The sequence below is a fragment of the Lynx canadensis genome, chromosome E1, assembly GCF_007474595.2.
Source record: "Lynx canadensis isolate LIC74 chromosome E1, mLynCan4.pri.v2, whole genome shotgun sequence".
In the NCBI taxonomy this organism is placed as follows: domain Eukaryota; kingdom Metazoa; phylum Chordata; class Mammalia; order Carnivora; family Felidae; genus Lynx; species Lynx canadensis.
This window is the reverse complement of record NC_044316.2, coordinates 24,621,772-24,642,242: the sequence shown is the minus strand read 5'-3', so window position 1 is coordinate 24,642,242 and position 20,471 is coordinate 24,621,772. Positions and strand designations below refer to the sequence as shown.

Here is a 20,471-nt window from a genome sequence, read left to right as displayed (position 1 = left end):
TGACTTAAAGTGAGCACCTGACAACGTAGATGACACTCTATGGGCCACGTTCTAGACAGGATTGTATGGGATTATATGAGTGGATAGAGAATTAAGGCATCCATTTGTACTTGGTATTGGCTTTAAGTACAGCTCCAACTACTCCCATCAGCATTTCCCTATGTGTCTCTCTCTCTTTTTTTTAACCAAGTATTATCAGATCATAAATTAAGAATTCTATGTACTTTTTAAAAAGTCTTGGAAAACCACTCTCTTGAATTTTCATGAATATGTTTTATAGAGCACTTGGTAAGTGCTAAAGCATTATATACAGTTTTTTTGTAATTATTAGACCATAAAGCCACATTGTCAACTCTTAATTTTCACCTTTTAACCAGTTATCGATTTCCAGTTTCTTTCATGATCTAGACAGGTGCTTTAGGAATACCTAAAATTGATTTTACCATCTGTCTGTCTCAAGTCAAGTCCCTTTTCCTATTATTTCTGTGAAAGGCAACACCATTCTTCCATGCTAAAAGCTAAAGGCTGAGAGTATCCTTAGATTTTTTTCTCCCCTTTTCTTCTAAAACCCTATATTCAGTATATCACTATGCCCTTTAATTTCTTCTTCTTTTTTTTTTTTAAAACAATGTATTTTTGAGAGAAAGAGAGCACGAGTGGTGGAGTGGCAGAGAGAGAGGAGAAGAGAGGATCCTAAGTGGGCTCTGTGCTGACAGCAGAGCCTGATGTGGGGGCTTGAACTCACAAACCATGAGATCATGACCTGAGCTGAAGTCATACAGTCAACAAGCTGAGCCATCCAGGCAACCCTTATTCTTTCTTTTTTTTTTAAGTTTATTTATTCTTTCATTTTGAGAGAAAGAGCACAAGTTGGGAGGGGCATAGTGGAAGGGAGACACAGAATCCGAAGCAGGCTCCAGGCTCTGAGCTGTCAGTACAGAGCCCAGCGCGGGGCTTGAACTCAACGAACTGTGAGATCATGACCTGAGCCGAAATCGGATGCTTAACCACTGAGCCACCCAGGGGGCCCCATCCCTTAATATCTTATTTTAAAATACTACTTGAATTACCATTTCTTCATTTTTATTGCCACTTCTTTCAGACCTTTCTGATCTCATGATTGAATTACTTTGAAAGTAGTTTATTTTTGTCTCCTCCTTTCTACAAGGTAAAAGATGAATAAGAATGAGACAAGGCAACCTAGGCAAGAATATTCAGAAAATAGAGAAATGGGAAAACGGTATTGATGTGACAAATAAAGGAAAAGTCAATTTAAAGGAAAAAAGAAAGAAAGAAGTGGTTTACATGGATCAGAGAAATCAAAAGAGTGAAAATTGAAGTTTCGCAATATAACCGAGTAAAGAAATGGAGCAAAACTCCTTTGAACAGTTGGGCCAAATGAGTTTTTCCAGCTGGGAGGAAAAGTTGTTAGGAGAGAGCAAAGGGAGGATTCCTGGTATAGGAAAGCTGGGAGTGTTATTCCCATGAGGAACTGAGTAGTATCTCCCAGTGGTACTGGGAGAAGTTACCTTCAAGAGGATGAAAATTTTTTGTGGGTTAGAAAAGAGCTACACTGAGGAATGAAGAGGTCATTGCTTTGATGATCTCATTTATTTAGTAAAATAAGTCATCTGCTGAGAGAGTGGAAGAACAGTAGAAGTTTAAGGAGAGAAGAATTAACCTATATTTTTAGATTTTGTTTTATTGGTTGTTTGTTTTTTTAGAGAGAGAGTGTGCACACAGGGGTGGGGGGCAGAAGGAGAGGGAGAGAGAGAATCTTAACAGGCTCCACATCCAGCACAGAGCCTGATGCAGGGCTTGATCTCATGACCACAAGATCACGACCTGAGCTGAAATCAAGAGTAAGATGCTCAACTGATTGAGCTACCCATGTGCCCCTGTTTTTAGGTTTTGAAAAATAGTTATTCTGAATTCTGTCCACATATCACCTGTGAGTCTTATAAGAACATCAGCACATGAAATACAGTCTTAGAATCATGTATTTAGCTAAGCTTAAATGAATAATGCAAGGGGTGCCTGGCTAGCTCAGTTGGTAGAGCATGCAACTCTTGATCTCATGGTTGTAAGTTTGAGCCCCATGTTGGGTGTAGAGATTACTTAAAAGTAAGATCTTTTAAAAAAAATGGTTTAATTTAAAAAATGAATAATGGCAAGATAAAATGCTTGAGAATCTGAAATAGAAGTCTTTAAGAAACTAGCTAACCGTTGGTGAGTTTGTAAGTTGTTGATTTAGCTTCTCTAACTACTACACAAAGACCACACTTAAAGAATTAAATGTCCAAGTGCTCAGCAGTTTTTTGAGTAATCCTGAATTGCAGTCAACCTTTTATTATACTAAACTTTTGTTTTATTAAGCAGCCATTTCCAAGCTACTTCTGTGCAGTATCTCTATATTAAGGAATCTCCTTAACATACTAAAAGCAAATATTTTTAAAGTTTACTTTACTTTATTCTATCACATAATTAAAAACAAAAAGACTAAAGTCAGCTCAGCTACTTTTAGGAAGGTGCATAAGTTGTTATAACATTAAATGGCTGGGTTTCATATCTTCCCAACAGTTTAGGAATTGCTGCTCTAACAACAGCTGTCAACACCTTATTAGAAAATTGTGTTTTGAGGCAGTTTGGTTTACTGGCATCCTTTCTAGAGAAAGGATTTTAAGTGCTTTTAAAAACCTTGAGTTAGGGAAACTATTACTAGTTTTTACATGTGGTTCTGTGTGTGTGAGAAATATTTATCAGAGAAAACTAGTTTGAAAATACTAAATGCTGAAAAGTTTGATAGCAGTTCTAAAACTGGCAATACTTCAGTCTTCAACCTTCCACTCTAAATAACCATATTCTCTATATTAATTAAACGTGGTTTTATAAATAAAGAGAAGTGTGGTAGGGACTACTTTGAAAATGATACTGTTGCCTGTTATTGGCTGCCTTAGAATGAAAGGGAGGAATCAAAGGCCTGTCTTTTCAGCCCTTTCTTCTCTTGTTTGTACATACAGATGAGGACAGAACTGTATTTCCTTTCATCTCAGAAGAATCGCCCCAGCCTCTTTGGAATGCCACTGATTGTTCCATGTACTGTGCATACCCGGAAGAAGGACCTGTATGATGCGGTCTGGATTCAGGTGTCTCGATTAGCCAGCCCACTCCCACCTCAGGAAGCCAGTAACCATGCTCAGGATTGGTGAGTTGAGAGGGGGATAAGCCTGGACAGGTGGTTTCCAAACTCAAGAAGAAGAATTTATATGAATTCTATGTAATATATAGGACACATTCCATGTTAAGTTAATCACTCTTTGAAGAGCCATCCAGAAAGCATATAATTCAACCATGTGGTTTGATCTATTGAGTAGGAGAGACTGTACAACTTCCTTTCATGACCTAGACATTCTAGTGTCTAATAATCCTTTCATTCTGTACTCTCTTACCTGAAGTCCCTCCTGCTAATGCTTTAAATGCTTCAGGTATTATCCTTGACTTCTGTTATTGCAAAACTAGGGAGTATAAATTCACCAGGGAGTTTGTATCCTCTCAACTTGCTGGAATGCAGAATGGAAACAGTCACGTACATTTCTATACATGAACTCTGAAAAATCCCCATACCATAACAAATGATTCAGTTGGATTGTTTCCATGCCTTGTTAGTTTAACATGGAGGGCCACCTGCATGGCTCAGTCTGTTAAGTGTCTGACTCTTGATTTTGGCTCAAGTCATAATCCCAGGATTGTGGATCAAGCCCCACGTCAGGCTCTTTGCTGAGTGTGGAGCTTGCTTAAGGTTCTCTCTCTCTCCTTCTGCCCCTCTCCCCTGTGCGCGCTCTCTCTCTCCTCTCTCTCTCCTCCCTCAAATTAAAAAAAAAAAAGTAATTTAAGAAAAAGAATAAATCTTAAAGGAAAACTGCAAATAATAAGCAATTTAGTTGAGGAATGTCATGTTAAGTAAAAATGACAATAGGGCAAGATTAAATTTGAAGTGAAAGTGTGATTAAATTGAAGAACTTCCAGATGAGGACTTTTCCCTGGCTTGCTAATGAATTGGATATGGAGTATGAGGGAAAGAGGAACCCAAGTTTGGTTATCAGCCTGAGCAATTGTTTGTGAATGGTGGTAACATTTAATGTGAGGAAAACTGAGGAAGGAGTAGGTTTGAGCAAGAGATGACAGGAATCAAGTTAAATTCAACATGTATGTTATATTTTTAAGTGGGATATAGACTTCAGTGTCCTTTGTTGGAGATATAAAAATATAGGTGTCATCACAAATAGTTGGTATTTAAATCCCTGAGACCAGATGATAACGTTAGAGAGTAAGAGATAGAGAAGACACCCCCCCAATTGTAATTCCTGATGCATTCCAACATTAGAGGTTGAAAAATGACAAAAAAGGAGATTGAGAAGAAGCAGCCAGTGACGAAAGAAGAAAATTAGGAGTGAGTGGTGTCCCAGAAGTGAAGAAGTGTTTAAAGGAAGAATGATCAGTTTCAAATGCTACAGAGAGCTTTAGTAAAAAGAGGCCTGGGAACTGACCACTGGACTTGATAAAATGGCAGTCTTTGGTGACCTTTGCAAAAGCTATTTTAGTATAGATGGAATGGTATAGATGAAGGCATGGAGGTTAGAATAAAGAGAAAATAGTCCTACAGGCAATAAAAAAATAAGAGTCTTTTAGAGATAACACAATGAAATATTTATGAATGAAAATGATAAAATGCCTCTGATTTCCTTCAAAATAACCTAGTGGGTCACAATAGCCAAGAGGTGGAAACAACCCAAATGTCCATCAGCAGACAAATGGATAAACTGTGGTATGTACATACAGTGGAGTATTTGTCAGCCATAAAAAGGAATGAAGTTCTGATACACACTACAACATGGTTGAACCTTGAAAACATTATACTAAGTGAAATAAGCCAGATACAAAAGGATAAATACTGTATGATTTCACTTTTATGAGACATTTTGAGTAGGTAAATTCATAGACAGATATTAGATTAGAGGTACTAGGGTTTGGGAGGAAAGGAGTATTATTATTGCTTAATGGTACAGAGTTTCTGTTTGGGAAGATGAAAAAATTCTGGAGATGGATGGTGGTGATGGTTGCACAGACAGCATTGTGAATGCCTTTAATGTCACTGAATTGTATACTTAAAAATGGTTAAATGGTACAGGTGCCTGGGTGGCTCATTTGCTTAAGCGTCTGACTCTTGATCTCAGCTCAGGTCTTGATCTCAGCTCAGGTCTTGATCTCATGGTTGTGAGTTCAATCCCCATGTTTGGCTCCACACTGTTCTTGAAGCCTACTTTTAAAAAAAAGTTGAATGGTAAATTTTATGTATATTTTCCCATTTTTTTTAATGGAATGAAAGAATCTATAGAGTTAGGTTAAGGATATAGGTGAATTAAAGTGGCTGAGGGTTGATGATGATTATAGTTGGGTGACCAATACATGGGGGTTCATTGTACAGTTCTCTATTTTTGTGAGTGTTAATGTCAATAAATTTGAATGTTTAGATTAGATGGACAAATTCCTGGAATCGAGGATCTATATAAAAGATGATTATTTTGAGCGACAGTGGATAAGGAGGAAAGTGAGGATTTGAGAGCAGTAATTAGAAATTTCTCTTTGGTCAAGAATTGTTAGAGTAGTGATACTTGAATAAGCGATTTAAAAAGTTAGGAGGTAGCTATTGCAAAATAGGATATTTGGAACTGAACGTTTTGGAGGTGGCAAAGTCCTTATCACGGTTTCATTACCTTTAGCAACCATGTAACAGCTACTACCATTTGCCAAATGTGGTGTCTTGCGTGCTTCTTATTGGGGCAAGGATGAAGAAAAATACTTGTTTTAAGTGGGAGAATCAAGGCGTCTTGCAGTTAAAAGACATTGCTCTAAAAATGTTAGGTAGCTTATAGCTTTGAGTAGTTAAGGCAGGGAAAAGGGTGCCTCACAGTGTACCACATCAGGATTCTGATTAAGAACGCTTCTGGGGTGCCTGACGGCTCGGTTGGAAAAACATGTGACTCTTGATCTCAGGGTGGTGAGTTTGAGCCCACATTGGGTTTAGAATTACTTAAACAAAAACTTAAAAAAAAAGGCAATATGTCAATATAAGATATACTTTTTATATATATATAATATATATTTATTTATATATATTTTTATATATTAGATATTTTATATATATTATATAATATATATATATATATTATATATTATATATAGTCCGCTCTTCTAAAAACCATTATGATCTTTCGGCTTCTGTGCTGTGGCAATGTTCTTGTCATGGAAAGTCTAATTAGTTTAATGTGAATTAAATCTTGTGATAGAATTAGGGCTGAAGGATAATTGGTAGTTGATTTCATGATTAGCTTATTAGCTTATAAGGTTATTAGCTTATCTTAAAATTTTGTGTGGACCACATGGCCTCTCTTAGAGACATCTGGCAGTCTAGTCTGTCTACCTTCTGTAACAGGGATACAGCATGGGAGCCCTGAGTGGGGTTGGTAGAGGGCTTGCTCCTAATGGGTTAAAATAACTAGCATTGAACTGTCAACCATGAGCATACTGCTCTGACAGATGCCCCTTCCTAGGGTTACTTAAAGAAAAATGAAAAGGAGTTGAGACCTCAAATAGAAATGTTTTTTATGGGAATGCAAGTTGTGCAGCCACGCTGGAAACAGTATGGAGGTTTCTCAAAAAACTAAAAATAGAACTACCCTACAACCCAGCAGTTGCACTGCTAGGCATTTATCCAGGGATACAGGCGTGCTGTTTCGAAGGGACACATGCCCCCCACCATGTTTATAGCAGCACTATCAATAATAGCCAAAGTATGGAAAGAGCCCAAATATCTATTGACGATGAATGGATAAAGAAGATGTGGTTTATATGTATACACAACTGAGTATTACTCGGCAATCAAAAAGAATGAAATCTTGCCATTTGCAACTACATGAATGGAACTGGTCAATACAGAGAAAGACAAAATCATATGACTCACTCATATGAGGACTGGAAGAGACAAAACAGATGAACATAAAGGAAGGGAAACAAAAATATATAAAACAGGGAGGGGGACAAAACAGAAGAGACTCCTAAATATGGAGAACAACTGAGGATTTTGGGGGGGGATGCGCTAAATGGGTAAAGGGGCACAAGGAATCTACTTCTGAATTGTGCACTATATGCTAACTAATTGGGATGTAAATTTAAAAAAATAAAAAATCAATTTAAAAAAAATGTTTTTTATACTCTTTGTTTATGTTCTGTTTCAGTGATGACAGTATGGGGCTATCAGTATCCATTCACTCTACGAGTTGTGCAGAAAGATGGGAACTCCTGTGCTTGGTGCCCATGGTATAGGTAAGTAATCTTAATGCAAAAGAAAAATTTTAGTAGCATTGCAGCTTCAGATATTATACCTTTTGCATAAGGTTTCCAGTTTTTAGAAGTAATACTAAATAATAAGAAGCTTGAAATAAACATCGCAATTGTTGATTCATCTTTTTTCTTATGTGGTCCATAGCTAAGTTTTGCCTTAGCTGGTTTTGTAAACTCTGTGATCCTCTTTAAATTCATAGTTTATGATTAATATTTATTATTTTATACCTTCTGCTCCTTATATAAATCAGTTTAGCATTCTGAGCCCAGTAGAACATAGTCTACTTACTAGACTTCGTGGAAGTCTGTTTTTGACTTTTAGAAGAATTATGGAGACTGATTGGTCAGTATTGTTGCAGCTTGCGAAATATCTGAGTGCTAAAGTCAACAACCTTCAGAGAACTATAATAGACCTTAGCAAATGGAATCTAAATAGGCATTGAAATCATGGCTTTGTCATGGTCCTTCCCTTCCCATAAATTTTTACAAACATTTATTTAGTGTGCCACGTTACAAACAAGGAAATAGGCATTGTTATATCAGATGTCCTTCCTCAGGAGTATTAAATGACTAAATTTAGAATTTTCTTAGAGGTATATTATCTCAATATCCAATCCCCGCGTCATTTATCTTCCATAAAGTCCACACATTCATGTGGATTAACAAATGGTTATCAAGTGCTTTGAAAAACCAAAGACCTGAGAAGTAATGAGCATGCTTCCCTGAAATAAAAATAATTACTAATACATATTCATACATTTATCAGTCTTAAGTTAGAGGCCCCATGACAGATTCTGAACCCAAGAAAGTGGAGAAGTAGAAAGAGATAATATTTCTGATAAAGAAAATGTTGATTCTTTCATAATATTCATTCCTTAGTAGATCATTTTCGTCCCTTTAGATTTTGCAGAGGCTGTAAATTGATTGTGGAGAAGACAAGGCCTTTCATTGGAAATGCCTATATTGCTGTAGATTGGGACCCACAGCTCTTCACCTCCGCTATCAAACATCACAAGAAAGGGTAAGTACTCAAGGCCACCATAAGATGGTAGTTTTCATAAGTAAAAATTTTTCCAGTTTAACTGATTGTGACATTTCTGTTTTCGGTGATCTAAATACAATCAGAAAAACATTCATTGGTATTCTCTAAGCCACTTAATATATTGACATGATTTACATGGAATGTTTTCAGTTTTCCCACTTACAGAGTACTTGTACTGGGACATTACATTTCAAAAACACCACACTACTAAGTACATCTCGAAATTCTGGGTATGGACTAAGACATTATATTGTTGGCCTCCAAGCAATAAATACCTCTTTGCTATTTATTAATTATTATTACGCTGCAGCATTTAGTAACACTGTACTTAGCTCGACGGCATCCCAGGGCTACAGCTGCTTACTGGGCATAGTGACCAGAAAAATTAAGGAAAGAGTGTGAATGTTGCAAGACTGGGCACCTAAGAATGTATCTCAATGGCTATCTTGTCACACTGTAGCATCCTCTACTGGGAAAACAGTTTTTATTTTGAAAATGACTTCAAAAAGACGAAGAACGCCAAGAACGAGAAAAAAAGAGGGAGAGGGGATAAAGAGAAAGAGGGATGGAGAGCGAGAGAGAAAAAGAGGAAAGGGGGATATAGGGATATGGAGGTAAGAGATAGAGAGGAGAGAAGAGAAAGATAAACAGGGAAAGAGAGAGAAAGATATGGAGAATAGAAAGATAGTAGAGGTGTATTATATATAATATATTTATTATAGATATATAAATATATTAAATAATATAAAATAAATATATATTATAATAATATAAAATATTTATATTAATATTATAAAAATATTAAATTTTTATAATATAATTGTTGAACGATAGATTGGCTAGATAGTTGGTGGATAGAGATATGATGAATCTGATGGAGAAATAAAAGCAACAGCATCAACGGATTTTTTTTTTTTTAGTTACATGAAGAATTGTAGTTGCTTTTGCATTTATGTGGCTCTTGATGGAAATTTCCAGTGTATGATCTGAAAAGCTCTGGAGGACATCCTGCTTATAGAAAGAAGGGCCTACGTGACCTGTTAAATCTCACCCCATTTCCACTTTCAGTGATGCTCTTAGGATACCATGGAAACCAACTTGCTATGAGATATCCTGCTTGGTGGGGACTGCGGCCACATGACTAATTTCTTCCTACTAAATTTCTCTTCCTACCTGTGGTTTCTGCATGTGCTTAGAGAGTCACGTAGACAAAGTGATTACCTTGGTTCAAAATTGACATTATTACCCATATATTTTATGTTGTTTATTCCAGTAATTTCCCTTCCAGGAATTTATTCTAGGGAAATACTTTAATGCTGACAAATAATCATCATAGCATTTTTAGAACACTAAAAAAATTAGACACAACTTGTATTTGTCCCACATTAGAAGATTGGTTAAATAAAGCATAGTATATAAATTGATAAAATATATGCAGTCATTGAAAATGATGATTACCAGGAGTTTTACCATGATTACCATTTTTAGTATATGTGCTGCCGAAAGCGAGCACTTTACCATGATTACCATGATACTTAATGATGTGATGGCTTTGTTTGGTTTTTTATTATTTTTAATTTACATCCAAGTTAGTTAGCATATATAGCACAACAATGATTTCAGGAGTAGACTCCTTAATGCCCCTTACCCCATTTAGCCCATATCCCCTCCCCCACCCCCCCCCACAACCCTGCCAGTAACCCTCTGTTTGTTCTCTGGATTTATGAGTCTCTTCTGTTTTGTCCCCCTCCCTGTTCTTATATTATTTTGCTTCCCTTCCCTTATCTTCATCTGTTTTGCATCTTAAATCCTTATGAGTGAAGTCATGATATTTGTCTTTCTCTAATTTCGCTTGGCATAATACCCTCTAGTTCCATACCACATAGTTGCAAATGTGTATAATATATACCACATCTTCCATCTGAAGATGGAAGAATAATACCATTCATCCATCAATGGACATTTGGTCTCTTTCCATACTTTAGCTATGGTCAGTAGTGCTGTTTGTTATAAACATTGGGGTGCACATGCCCCTTTGAAACAGCATACCTGTATCCCTTGGATAAATACCTACTATTGCAATTGCTGGGTGGTAGGTAGGTCTATTTTTAATTTTTTGAGGACCTCCACAAAACTGTTTTCCAGAATGGCTGCACCAGGTTGCATTCCCACCAGCAGTGCAAAAGAGATCCTCTTTCTCCACATCCTCTCCAACATGTGTTGTGCCTGAGTTGTTAATGTTAGCCACTGTGCAAGTGTTGAGGTGTACCTCATTGTGATTTTGACTTGTATTTCCCTGATGATGAGTGATGTGAGCATTTTTTATTTATTTTTTTTAATGTTTATTTATTTTTGACAGAGAGAGAGAGACAGACAGAGCAGGGCGGGGGGGGGGGCGGGGCAGAGAGAGAGAGGGAGACACAGAATCTGAAGCAGACTTCAGGCTCTGAGCCGTGAGCACAGAGCCTGAGTGGGGCTTGAACTCACAGGACTGTGAGATCACGGCCTGAGCCGAAGTCGGAACGCTCAACCGACTGAGCCACCCAGGTGCCCCTTCTTGTTTTTTAATATTTTTTAAAAAATTTTTGTGGGTTTTTTTTTTTTTTTTTTTTTTGATGTTGAGCATTTTTGCATGTGTCTGTGAGCCATGTGGATGTCTTCTTTGGAAAAGGGTCTATTCATGTCTTTGCCCATTTCTTCACTGGATTATTTGTTTTTTGGGTGTTGAGTTTGATAAGTTCTTTATAGGCTTTGGATACTAATCCTTTATCTGATAGGTCATTTGCAAATATCCTCCTCCCATTCTGGTCAGTTGCCTTTTAGTTTTGCTGAATGTTTCCTTCGCTGTGCAGAAGTTTTTGTTTTTTGTTTTTTGTTTTGATGAGTCCCAATAGTTCATTTTTGCTTTTGTTTCCCTTGCCTCTGGAGACCTGTTGAGTAAGAAGTTGCTGCGGCTGAGGTCTACGAGGTTTTTGCCTGCTCTCTTCCTCAAGGATTTGATGGCTTCCTGTCTTATGTTTATGTCTTTCATCCATTTTGAGTTATTTTTTTTGTATGGTGTAAGAAAGTGGTCCAGGTTCATTTTTCTGTATGTCGCTGTGCAGTTTTCCAGCACCACTTACTGAAGAGACTGTCTTTATTCCATTGGATATTCTTCCTGCTTTGTCAAAGATTAGTTGCCCATACGTTTGTGGGTCTATTTCTGGGTTCTCTATTCTGTTCCATTGATCTGAGTGTCTGTTTTTGTGCCAGTACTATACTGTCTAGATGATTACAGCTTTGTAATACAACTTGAAGTCTGTATTGTGATGCCTCCAGCTTTGGTTTTCTTTTTCTTTTTCTTTTTCTTTTTCTTTTTTCCTGATTATCTCAAATTTTTTATTTTTTTATTTTTTTATTTTCTTATTTTTTTATTAATGAAATTTATTGTCAAATTGGTTTCCATACAACACCCAGTGCTCATCTCAAAAGATGCCCTCTTCAGTACCCATCACCTACCCTCCCCCCCTCCCACCCCCCATCAACCCTCAGTTTGTTCTCAGTTTTTAAGAGTCTCTTATGCTTTAGCTCTCTCTCCCACTCTAACCTCTTTTTTTTTCTTTTTTTTTTCTTTTTTTTTCCTCCCCCCCCCCCCAATGGGTTTCTGTTGTTTCTCAGGATCCACATAAGAGTGAACACATATGGTATCTGTCTTTCTCTGTATGGCTTATTTCACTTAGCATAACACTCTCCAGTTCTATCCATGTTGCTACAAAGGGCCATATTTCATTCTTTCTCATTGCCACGTAGTACTCCATTGTGTATATAAACCACAATTTCTTTATCCATTCATCAGTTGATGGACATTTAGGCTTTTTCCACAATTTGGCTATTGTTGAGAGTGCTGCTATAAACACTGGGGTACAAGTGCTCCTATGCATCAGTACTCCTGTATCCCTTGGGTAAATTCCTAGCAGTGCTACTGCTGGGTCATAGGGTGGTCTATTTTTAATTTTTTGAGGAGCCTCCCACTGTTTTCCAGAGTGGCTGCACCAATTTGCATTCCCACCAACAGTGCAAGAGGGTTCCCATTTCTCCACATCCTCGCGAGCATCTATGGTCTCCTGATTTTTCATTTTGGCCACTCTGACTGGCGTGAGGTGATATCTGAGTGTGGTTTTGATTTGTATTTCCCTGATGAGGAGCAATGTTGAGCATCTTTTCATGTGCCTGTTGGCCATCTGGATGTCTTAAAAATATGGAACGCTTCGCGAATTTGCATGTCATCCTTGCACAGGGGCCATGCTAATCTTCTCTGTATCGTTCCAATTTTAGTATATGTGCTGCCGAAGCGAGCACTGGTTTTCTTTTTCAGGATTGCTCTATTTGTGATCTTTTCTGGCTCCATAAAAATTTTAGGATTGTTTGTTCTAGCTCTGTGAAGAATGCTGGTGTTTTTTTGATAGGGATTGCATTAAATATGTAGGTTGCTTTGGGTAGTATCGACATTTTAATAATATTTGTTCTTCCAATCCAGGAGCATGGAATATTTTTCCTTTTTTTGTGTGTGTCTTCTTTAATTTCTTTCATAAGCTTTCTGTAGTTTTCAGTGTATCGATTTTTGACAAAATATAGCATTCATTCTTGATAAAAGAATGATAAAACCCACAAGAAAGTAGGGATAGAAGTATCATACCTCAAGATCATAAAAGCCATATATGAAAGATTCACTGCTAATATCATCCTCAATGGGGAAAGACTGAGAGCTTTCCCCCAAAGGTCAGGAACACGACAGGGATGTCCACTCTTGCCACTGTTATTCAACATAGTACTGGAAGTCTTAGCCTCAGCAATCAGACAACACAAAGGAATAAAAGACATCCAGATCGGCCATGAGAAAGTCAAACTTTCACTCTTTGCAGATGACATGATACTCTATTTGGAAAACCCCAAAGATTCCACCAAAAACAGCCAGAACTGATCCATGAATTCAGCAAAGTCTCAGGATGTAAAATCAATGCACAGAAATCGGTTGCATTCCTATGTTCCTATACACCAATAATGAAGCAACAGAAAGAGAAATCAAGGAATCGATCCCATTTACAATTGCACCAAAAACCATAAAATACCTAGGAATAAACCTAGCCAAAGAGGTATCATGGTTTTTTTGTTTTTTGGGGTTTTTTTTTTTTACATTTATTTATTTTTGAGAGACAGAGACAGAGCGTGAGCAGGGGAGGGGCAGAGAGAGAGGGAGACACAGAATCAGAAGCAGGCTGCAGGCTCCAAGCTGTCGGCACAGAAACCCAACGCGGGTCTCGAACCCACAAACCGCGAGATCATGACCTGAGCTGAAGTCAGATGCTTAACTGACTGAGCCACCCAGACACCCCTCATGGTTTTTTGTTTTTTTGTTTTTTTAAGCAAAGTATAAAACTGCATATACTAAAAAATCTTTTCAATATTAAAAAATATATACTATTTAGGAAAAGGACAGAAGAAAAGTTGCCAATATTTTGACAATATTTGTCTTTGTATTAAGAATAAAAGTTTCCCTGCCTTTTTATATTTTTCCATGCTTTCCAAAATTTCTATGTAAATGCTTTATTTGGTAAACAGAAAAAAAGACCATTGCTCTTAGTCTTTTTATTTTTCACCTGTTTAGACTTCACATTCCTCAATAGATAATTGAACTAGATAGCTTCTTATACCTCCCTCTTTTTCTAATATTCTTTATCATGTGAGAAAGCTATGACTTTATTCCTTATGTTTTGTTTTTTTTAATTTTTAATTCTTTTTAATTTTTTAATGTTTTATTTATTTTTGAGACAGACACAGAGCATGAGCAGAGGAAGGGGAGAAAGAGAGAGGGAGACCCAGAATCCGAAGCAGGCTCCAGGCTCTGAGCTGTCGGCACAGAGCCTGACGCAGGGCTCGAACTCACGAGCTGTGAGATCATGACCTGAGCCGAAGTCAGACACTCAACCAACTGAGCCACCCAGGCACCCCAATTCCTTATGTTTTGTGTTAAGGAGAAGCTTTCAAGCAGAAGAAGGAGGAGGGTGCCAATGAGTGATTTAAACTATTTGAATAGTGGTAGAGGATCTGGGAATGGATCCCAAGAGGTAAAAAGGGAATCTTTGTCATTTAGGGAAATTTTATTGGTAAATAAAAATTATTGTCAGATGCATTTTTTTTGGTCAACCTTCCTCCCTTTCTCCATCTAGCCTGTGTGTTCCATAAGAAATATAGTCAATAAAGATCAACAGTATCTTTACCAGCTTACTGTAATTTGTGGTAGGCCATAAAGCATCCCTGATGGAAATAATAGGGATAATGTTTAACTGGCTATGAGAAAAGAATATTACTCTTTTTCTACTCTGATTCCAGCAACCATGATGCAACATATTTCCACTGACATTGAAGCATGTCAGTTTTTCCCTCAGATGACCAGCTCTAAAGATGATGAAAGTTAGGGGCGCCTGGGTGGCGCAGTCGGTTAAGCGTCCGACTTCAGCCAGGTCACGATCTCGCGGTCCGTGAGTTCGAGCCCCGCGTCAGGCTCTGGGCTGATGGCTCAGAGCCTGGAGCCTGTTTCCGATTCTGTGTCTCCCTCTCTGTCTGCCCCTCCCCCATTCATGCTCTGTCTCTCTGTGTCCCAAAAAAAATAAACGTTGAAAAAAAAAATTAAAAAAAAAAAGATGAAAGTTAGTATCAGGAAAGAAGGCAGTGACCTAAAGTCAAGGTACATTTATCATTCTGAAATAGAGGCCTTTCCTCTAAGTTCCTCTTTTTATATGAGGTCTTTAGAAGTGGACAGTGATGCAATGCTAAAACTGTTAATTGCATGATCAGCCCTAGCATTTGACAGCCTGTGACTTAGCTATCCTCTCATGTCAGGAAAAAGCCACACATGAAAACCTGTTGTAAACTGAATGTGCTGAGCCATGCCAGTTTGTCAGCCAGGCAGCTCAATGTTCTATCATGAGTTCAAAAAGGGAACAGAATAAGAAGTTTGGTGATGGACCTGTGTGTGCCCTTTGCCCAGAAAGAGAGGCACTTATTGTTGGACTTAGTGAGTGTGGAGGCCCCGTGCTGGGGTGAAAAGATCTGTGTGTGAAGTCTTATGGTAGCATTCAAAGTCCTGGTGCTAGGCCTCACCCACTATGGTTCTCCATTGCTGTTAAGTGGCAACCAAGAACAGGAGAGGGAGAATTTTTCCTTTTCTGTTGCATTATAGGTACGTCCTCCTCTCCTTCCTGACCCCACACTACTTCCAACACACATGCACACTACCTCCTCTGCTCTCTCTCCTTTATTAGACTTATGTCCTTTTTACTCCAAAGTCTAGCATGCTGGTCAATAGAACTAGAGAGATTTGGGCAGGTATTAGGGGCCTTCTCAACATAGGTTTTTTTTGAGCCTGCTCTTGCTTTTATTGCCATCTCTTTGTTGCCACCTCAGATGAAAAGGCCCCATGAGGCAGGAAACAGATGATACACATGGTATTCTGGTAACTCTGTTACATGACTTTACTATGCAGATGAGTTTTATCCCATGAGGTTTCATGCTCTGGTATGTTGCCTTCTCCTGGTGAACTTTTCTGATACCCTTTCTTATTTAATCTATAACTGGCATCTGTGTTCCAGTGATATTATTTCTCCTAGCCTCTACAAAGCCTGCAGCATATTGATAATGTTCTGTCTTTGTGGTTGAAAATAAATGGCCTAATCTCATCACCCCTGACTTGAGGGTGAGCTCACATATAAACTGTTTCAGGATGTCAGAATTGTAAAAATTGTAAAAAACTAGTGCAATAGCCACTAGTCACATGTGGCTATTGAACACTTACATGTGCCTGATTCAAATTAAGAAGTATTATAGTTCCAAAGACTTAGTAAAAAGGAATCTAAAATATGTCATCAATAATTCTTTTATTGATCACATGTTGAAATGATACTGTTTTGGATTTATATAAATATACATATATATGTGTATATATATATATATATGTCAAATACAAATATATATTTTTATATATATAAATAAAACATACCATTATAATTAAAAAGTTGTAAAATAGGCAGTTCCTTGTTTTTGTCATTTTGAAGAATTCAGAAAATTTTCAAGAAAAGCTATTATGGTCATATAAATAGAAATTTAATCCAGGATGTTACTGATGTAATTCTGGAAGTAAATGTGGAAGTATGGTATTTGCTCAAAGACTCTAGTTTGGGTTATGTTTTCTTTTTCCTCATGTAGAGTAAAACGAGAGTGAGTCACCTAACATGATACATAGCCATGGGATCATTTTAAACTCCTTTCCTCCCTTACACCCCTTTTCTAATTCCTCTTATTCCTTCCACTTCCAGGTTGTAGATGAGCATGAGAGTGTAGAACAGAGTCGGCGAGCACAAGCTGAGCCCATCAACCTGGACAGCTGCCTCCGTGCTTTCACCAGTGAGGAGGAACTAGGGGAAAATGAGATGTACTATTGTTCCAAGTGTAAGACCCACTGCTTGGCAACCAAGAAGCTGGATCTCTGGAGGCTTCCCCCTATCCTGGTATGTTTCAGCCCTGCCTCTGAGAGAGCAGGAGCCTAGCATAAAAGAAAGAAGCCATGAACTAATAGGAATTTTGTTACTTTTGAGAATAAAACCTTCCCTGTGGCAGTGCTTAAAACACTTGTGCTGTGCAAGGATTTTGTGTTGCACACAGGGATTAATTGTTCTACACGTGTTATTACCAGTTCTGCTCTGAAGGAGCATACACGCTAGAAGGAGAGAGAAGTCATTAATTGGAGAGAGAGACCATTAATTGTAGTTCAGTGCAGTATGTGAGAAGTGCCACAAGTTCTGCGTCTTGGTGAATTTGAACTTCAGGAGAAGGTGAAAGCACTTGTGGCTCTAGAGAGAGAATCTTTATGCTCGCCCTTTAGGCTCTTATGTAGAAGTACAGCTGACCCTCAGTCTCCAGTCCCACTGTGCTTGGTCACATGGCCACAGCACAAGCACACAGGTGCACTTGGGCTTATGTGTTCTTTTACACGTGATTTACTACTTCTGCCTTTTTCCTTCATGGAATAGAAGATGCTTCTGTTGCTCATCAGGAGAGTTTGAAGTGACAGATCTTCCTGTTCATTTAAGAAAATTTTTTCTGTACAGGTAGAAGTATCATAGCAAATGTTACTGTAAGGCATAGATATGTTTAAAAGAATATTTTTTAATGTTTAGTTTTGAGAGTGTGCGAGCGAGTGCAAGTGGGGAGGGCAGAGAGAGAGGGAGACACAGAATCCGAAGCAGGCTCCAGGTTCTGAGCTGTCAGCACAGAGCCTGATGTGGGGGTCGAACTCATGGGCTACAAGATCATGACCTGAGCCGAAGTCAGTCGCTTAACCGACTGAGCCACTCAGGTGCCCCAGGCATTGATATATTTTAACTAGACCTTGTGTGTACTTTTTTATTCATTTTTTTTTTTATTACTATGTGAGACTGTAAATGTAGGTTTTTCTTTACTTAGACCAGAAAGACTTCCCAGGAATGGATGCCTAGGAAATTAATAACATTGATTAGCTAGCTCCAGGGATGAGAACTCTGGGAAGAGACGAAAAGGTCAGGGCAGGCTTGGGATAGGTAGGTGGGAAGGGGGCAAGTTTATTTTTAATTGAGGTATAATTAGCATGAAATTAAATGCATAGATTTTAAATGTCAGTTTGGTGAGTTTTGATAATTATATATACTTGTATAATAGTCACATAGAACATAAGCAGTAAAGGCATTTATATAAAAACTATGTTTTTGATATCTTTAAAGAATAATGAAAAATAAATATTATGTTGAGAGCTTGGTGGACTGCTGTAGATCCATATACCAGTATGTCCCTTAGGAAGAGTTTCTCTTTATATAAATAGTAAATTGTTAGTATTTAGGATAGAGATAGCCACCCAAAGATCTGTGCCCACACTAGACTGTATTATAACACTGTATAAAGATTAGAGGAATTTGTTGCTCTTGGAAAAGAAAAGAGAAGGCAAAAAGGAGAAGGGAGATTCTTATTATGCTCTTTAGGACATTGAAACTCCCTGGTGGGAACCAAAGGATATGGTAAGAAATGAGAAGCCTCCTATCAGAGATTGGGTAAATTTCATCTGTGAAAATTCCTCCATTTTTCTTCAAAATATTCAGTATAGTCTTCTGTCTTCATGAGTATATTTGTGGATGGATATTCTGTGATGTTAGAGAAAGGTAAAGGTCAGTCTGGGTGACAGGCCCAGGAAACAGAGGAAAACATGCAAAATACAGACACCCAGGATGTTGCAGAAATTTGGGAGAGAATTTTGGATATGCATAGACTATGAAATTAGGGAGATTATCATGTTAGCTATATATCTAAAGGCCAGTGGCCCCACTGATAACTCCATTAAATAATAAGATGCATTCTTTTTGAAAAAAATGTATATATTCTTGAACATGTATTAGACTTGAGGTTTTTTAAAGGTAATTTTGTATCTTCAGAGGCCTTTAATGTAATTGTTTTCTACCTTTCCTTCTCCAGATTATTCACCTTAAACGATTTCAGTTTGTAAATGGTCGATGGATAAAATCACAGAAAATTGTTAAATTTCCTCGTGAAAGTTTTGACCCTAGTGCTTTTTTGGTACCAAGAGACCCGGCTCTTTGTCAGTGTAAGCCACTCACACCCCAGGGGGATGACCTCTCTGAGCCCAGAGTTCTGCCAGGAGAGGTGAAGAAAGTGGATGCTCAGAATTCAACTGGGGAAGAGGATGTGTTCCTGAGCAAGAGCCCATCTTCACTCAGTGCAAACATCAGTAGCCCTAAAGGTGAGGAAGCCTAAAGGGCCTCATGGAGCCCAGATGTCACCCTGAGAGGGGCTTTCCTGGGACCCCTGTAGGTTGCATGTTTCCCCATCTTCCACTCTGGAGCACCAGTTTGGTGTGAGGTAGAAGGAACCTATCTTGAATCAGACCTGTCTAGATTTGAGTCACCTGTGTGACTTTTAGCAAGAGATACAGCCTCTCATTTGTAAAAGTTCATAGTGTCTGAGGATTTGCTGCATCAAGAGTGAAGCACTTTACGTAATGCCTGACATATATGGTGATCATGAATAATAGTTGTCATCCTTGTTCCCTTACGGCGGAGGTTCTCAAAGTATAGTCTGGGAACCTCTAGAGGGTCTCTGAGAGACCCTTTCAGGGGACCTGAAGGATTAGAAGTTCTTTCATAAAAATACTAAGACAGTATTTACCTTTTCACTTTCATTCTCTAACAGATATGTAGTGGAGTCAGAGCCAACATGATATGTGATGATACTGTCAGTGAAATATGTGCTTATGTATTGTATTTTTTAAATTCCTCAGTTTTAATTTCTAATATGATTAATATTGATATATAACTTATATAAACAAAAGTTCTAAGGTCTTCAGCAATTTTTGAGTATATAGAGTATATATGGAAGTGAGTGAGGCTGTGACCAAAAACTTTGAGACCCACTACCTTACAGGATCTACAGGGGTAGAAATAGTAGAGAGTTCCCAATACTGTGCCTACCAATAGTAAGTACTTAATCATATTCTGTAATCTAATTTAACAAAGGAGAGTATGTATTTGTATTATGCCTTAGTCCAGTTGTTTGTTTTGAACTGAATCTGACCTAAATTATCTTTCTACTATTTTATTTTTATTTTATTTTATTTTATTTTATTTTATTTTATTTTATTTTATTCTATTTATTTCAAATCCAGTATAATTATTACACAGTGTTATATTTGTCTCAGGTGTACAACTTTCTGTTGTTTTTATTTTTTTTTTTATTTTTCATCTTTCTGTTGTTTTTTTAAATTTATTAAACAAAATTTTTTGTCAACGTTTATTTTTGAGAGACAGAGAGAAAGGGGAAGGGCAGAGAGAGAGGGAGACACAGAATCCAAAGCAGGTTCTAGACTCTGAGCAGTCAGCACAGACCCTGACGCAAGACTCAAACTCACAAACTATGAGATCATGACCTGAGCCGAAGTCAGACACTTAACCAG

The 20,471-nt window shown here is 37.8% G+C and overlaps 1 protein-coding gene and 1 non-coding gene across 2 annotated transcripts in view; one reads left to right on the top strand and one right to left on the bottom strand.

The window, feature by feature from the left end:
* The window catches only part of USP32 (ubiquitin specific peptidase 32), a 241,238-nt gene that overhangs the window by 217,057 nt on the left and 3,710 nt on the right, over positions 1–20,471 (top strand). The window contains 7 exon segments of the mRNA XM_030294593.1: positions 3,021–3,205; positions 7,296–7,308; positions 7,310–7,383; positions 8,303–8,382; positions 8,385–8,422; positions 16,795–16,986; positions 18,977–19,262. Of these exon segments, the coding sequence (XP_030150453.1) occupies positions 3,021–3,205; positions 7,296–7,308; positions 7,310–7,383; positions 8,303–8,382; positions 8,385–8,422; positions 16,795–16,986; positions 18,977–19,262 (868 nt within the window).
* Positions 12,675–12,781, bottom strand: LOC115501950. The gene has a single exon (XR_003964990.1). It is a non-coding gene; the product is annotated as a U6 spliceosomal RNA (small nuclear RNA).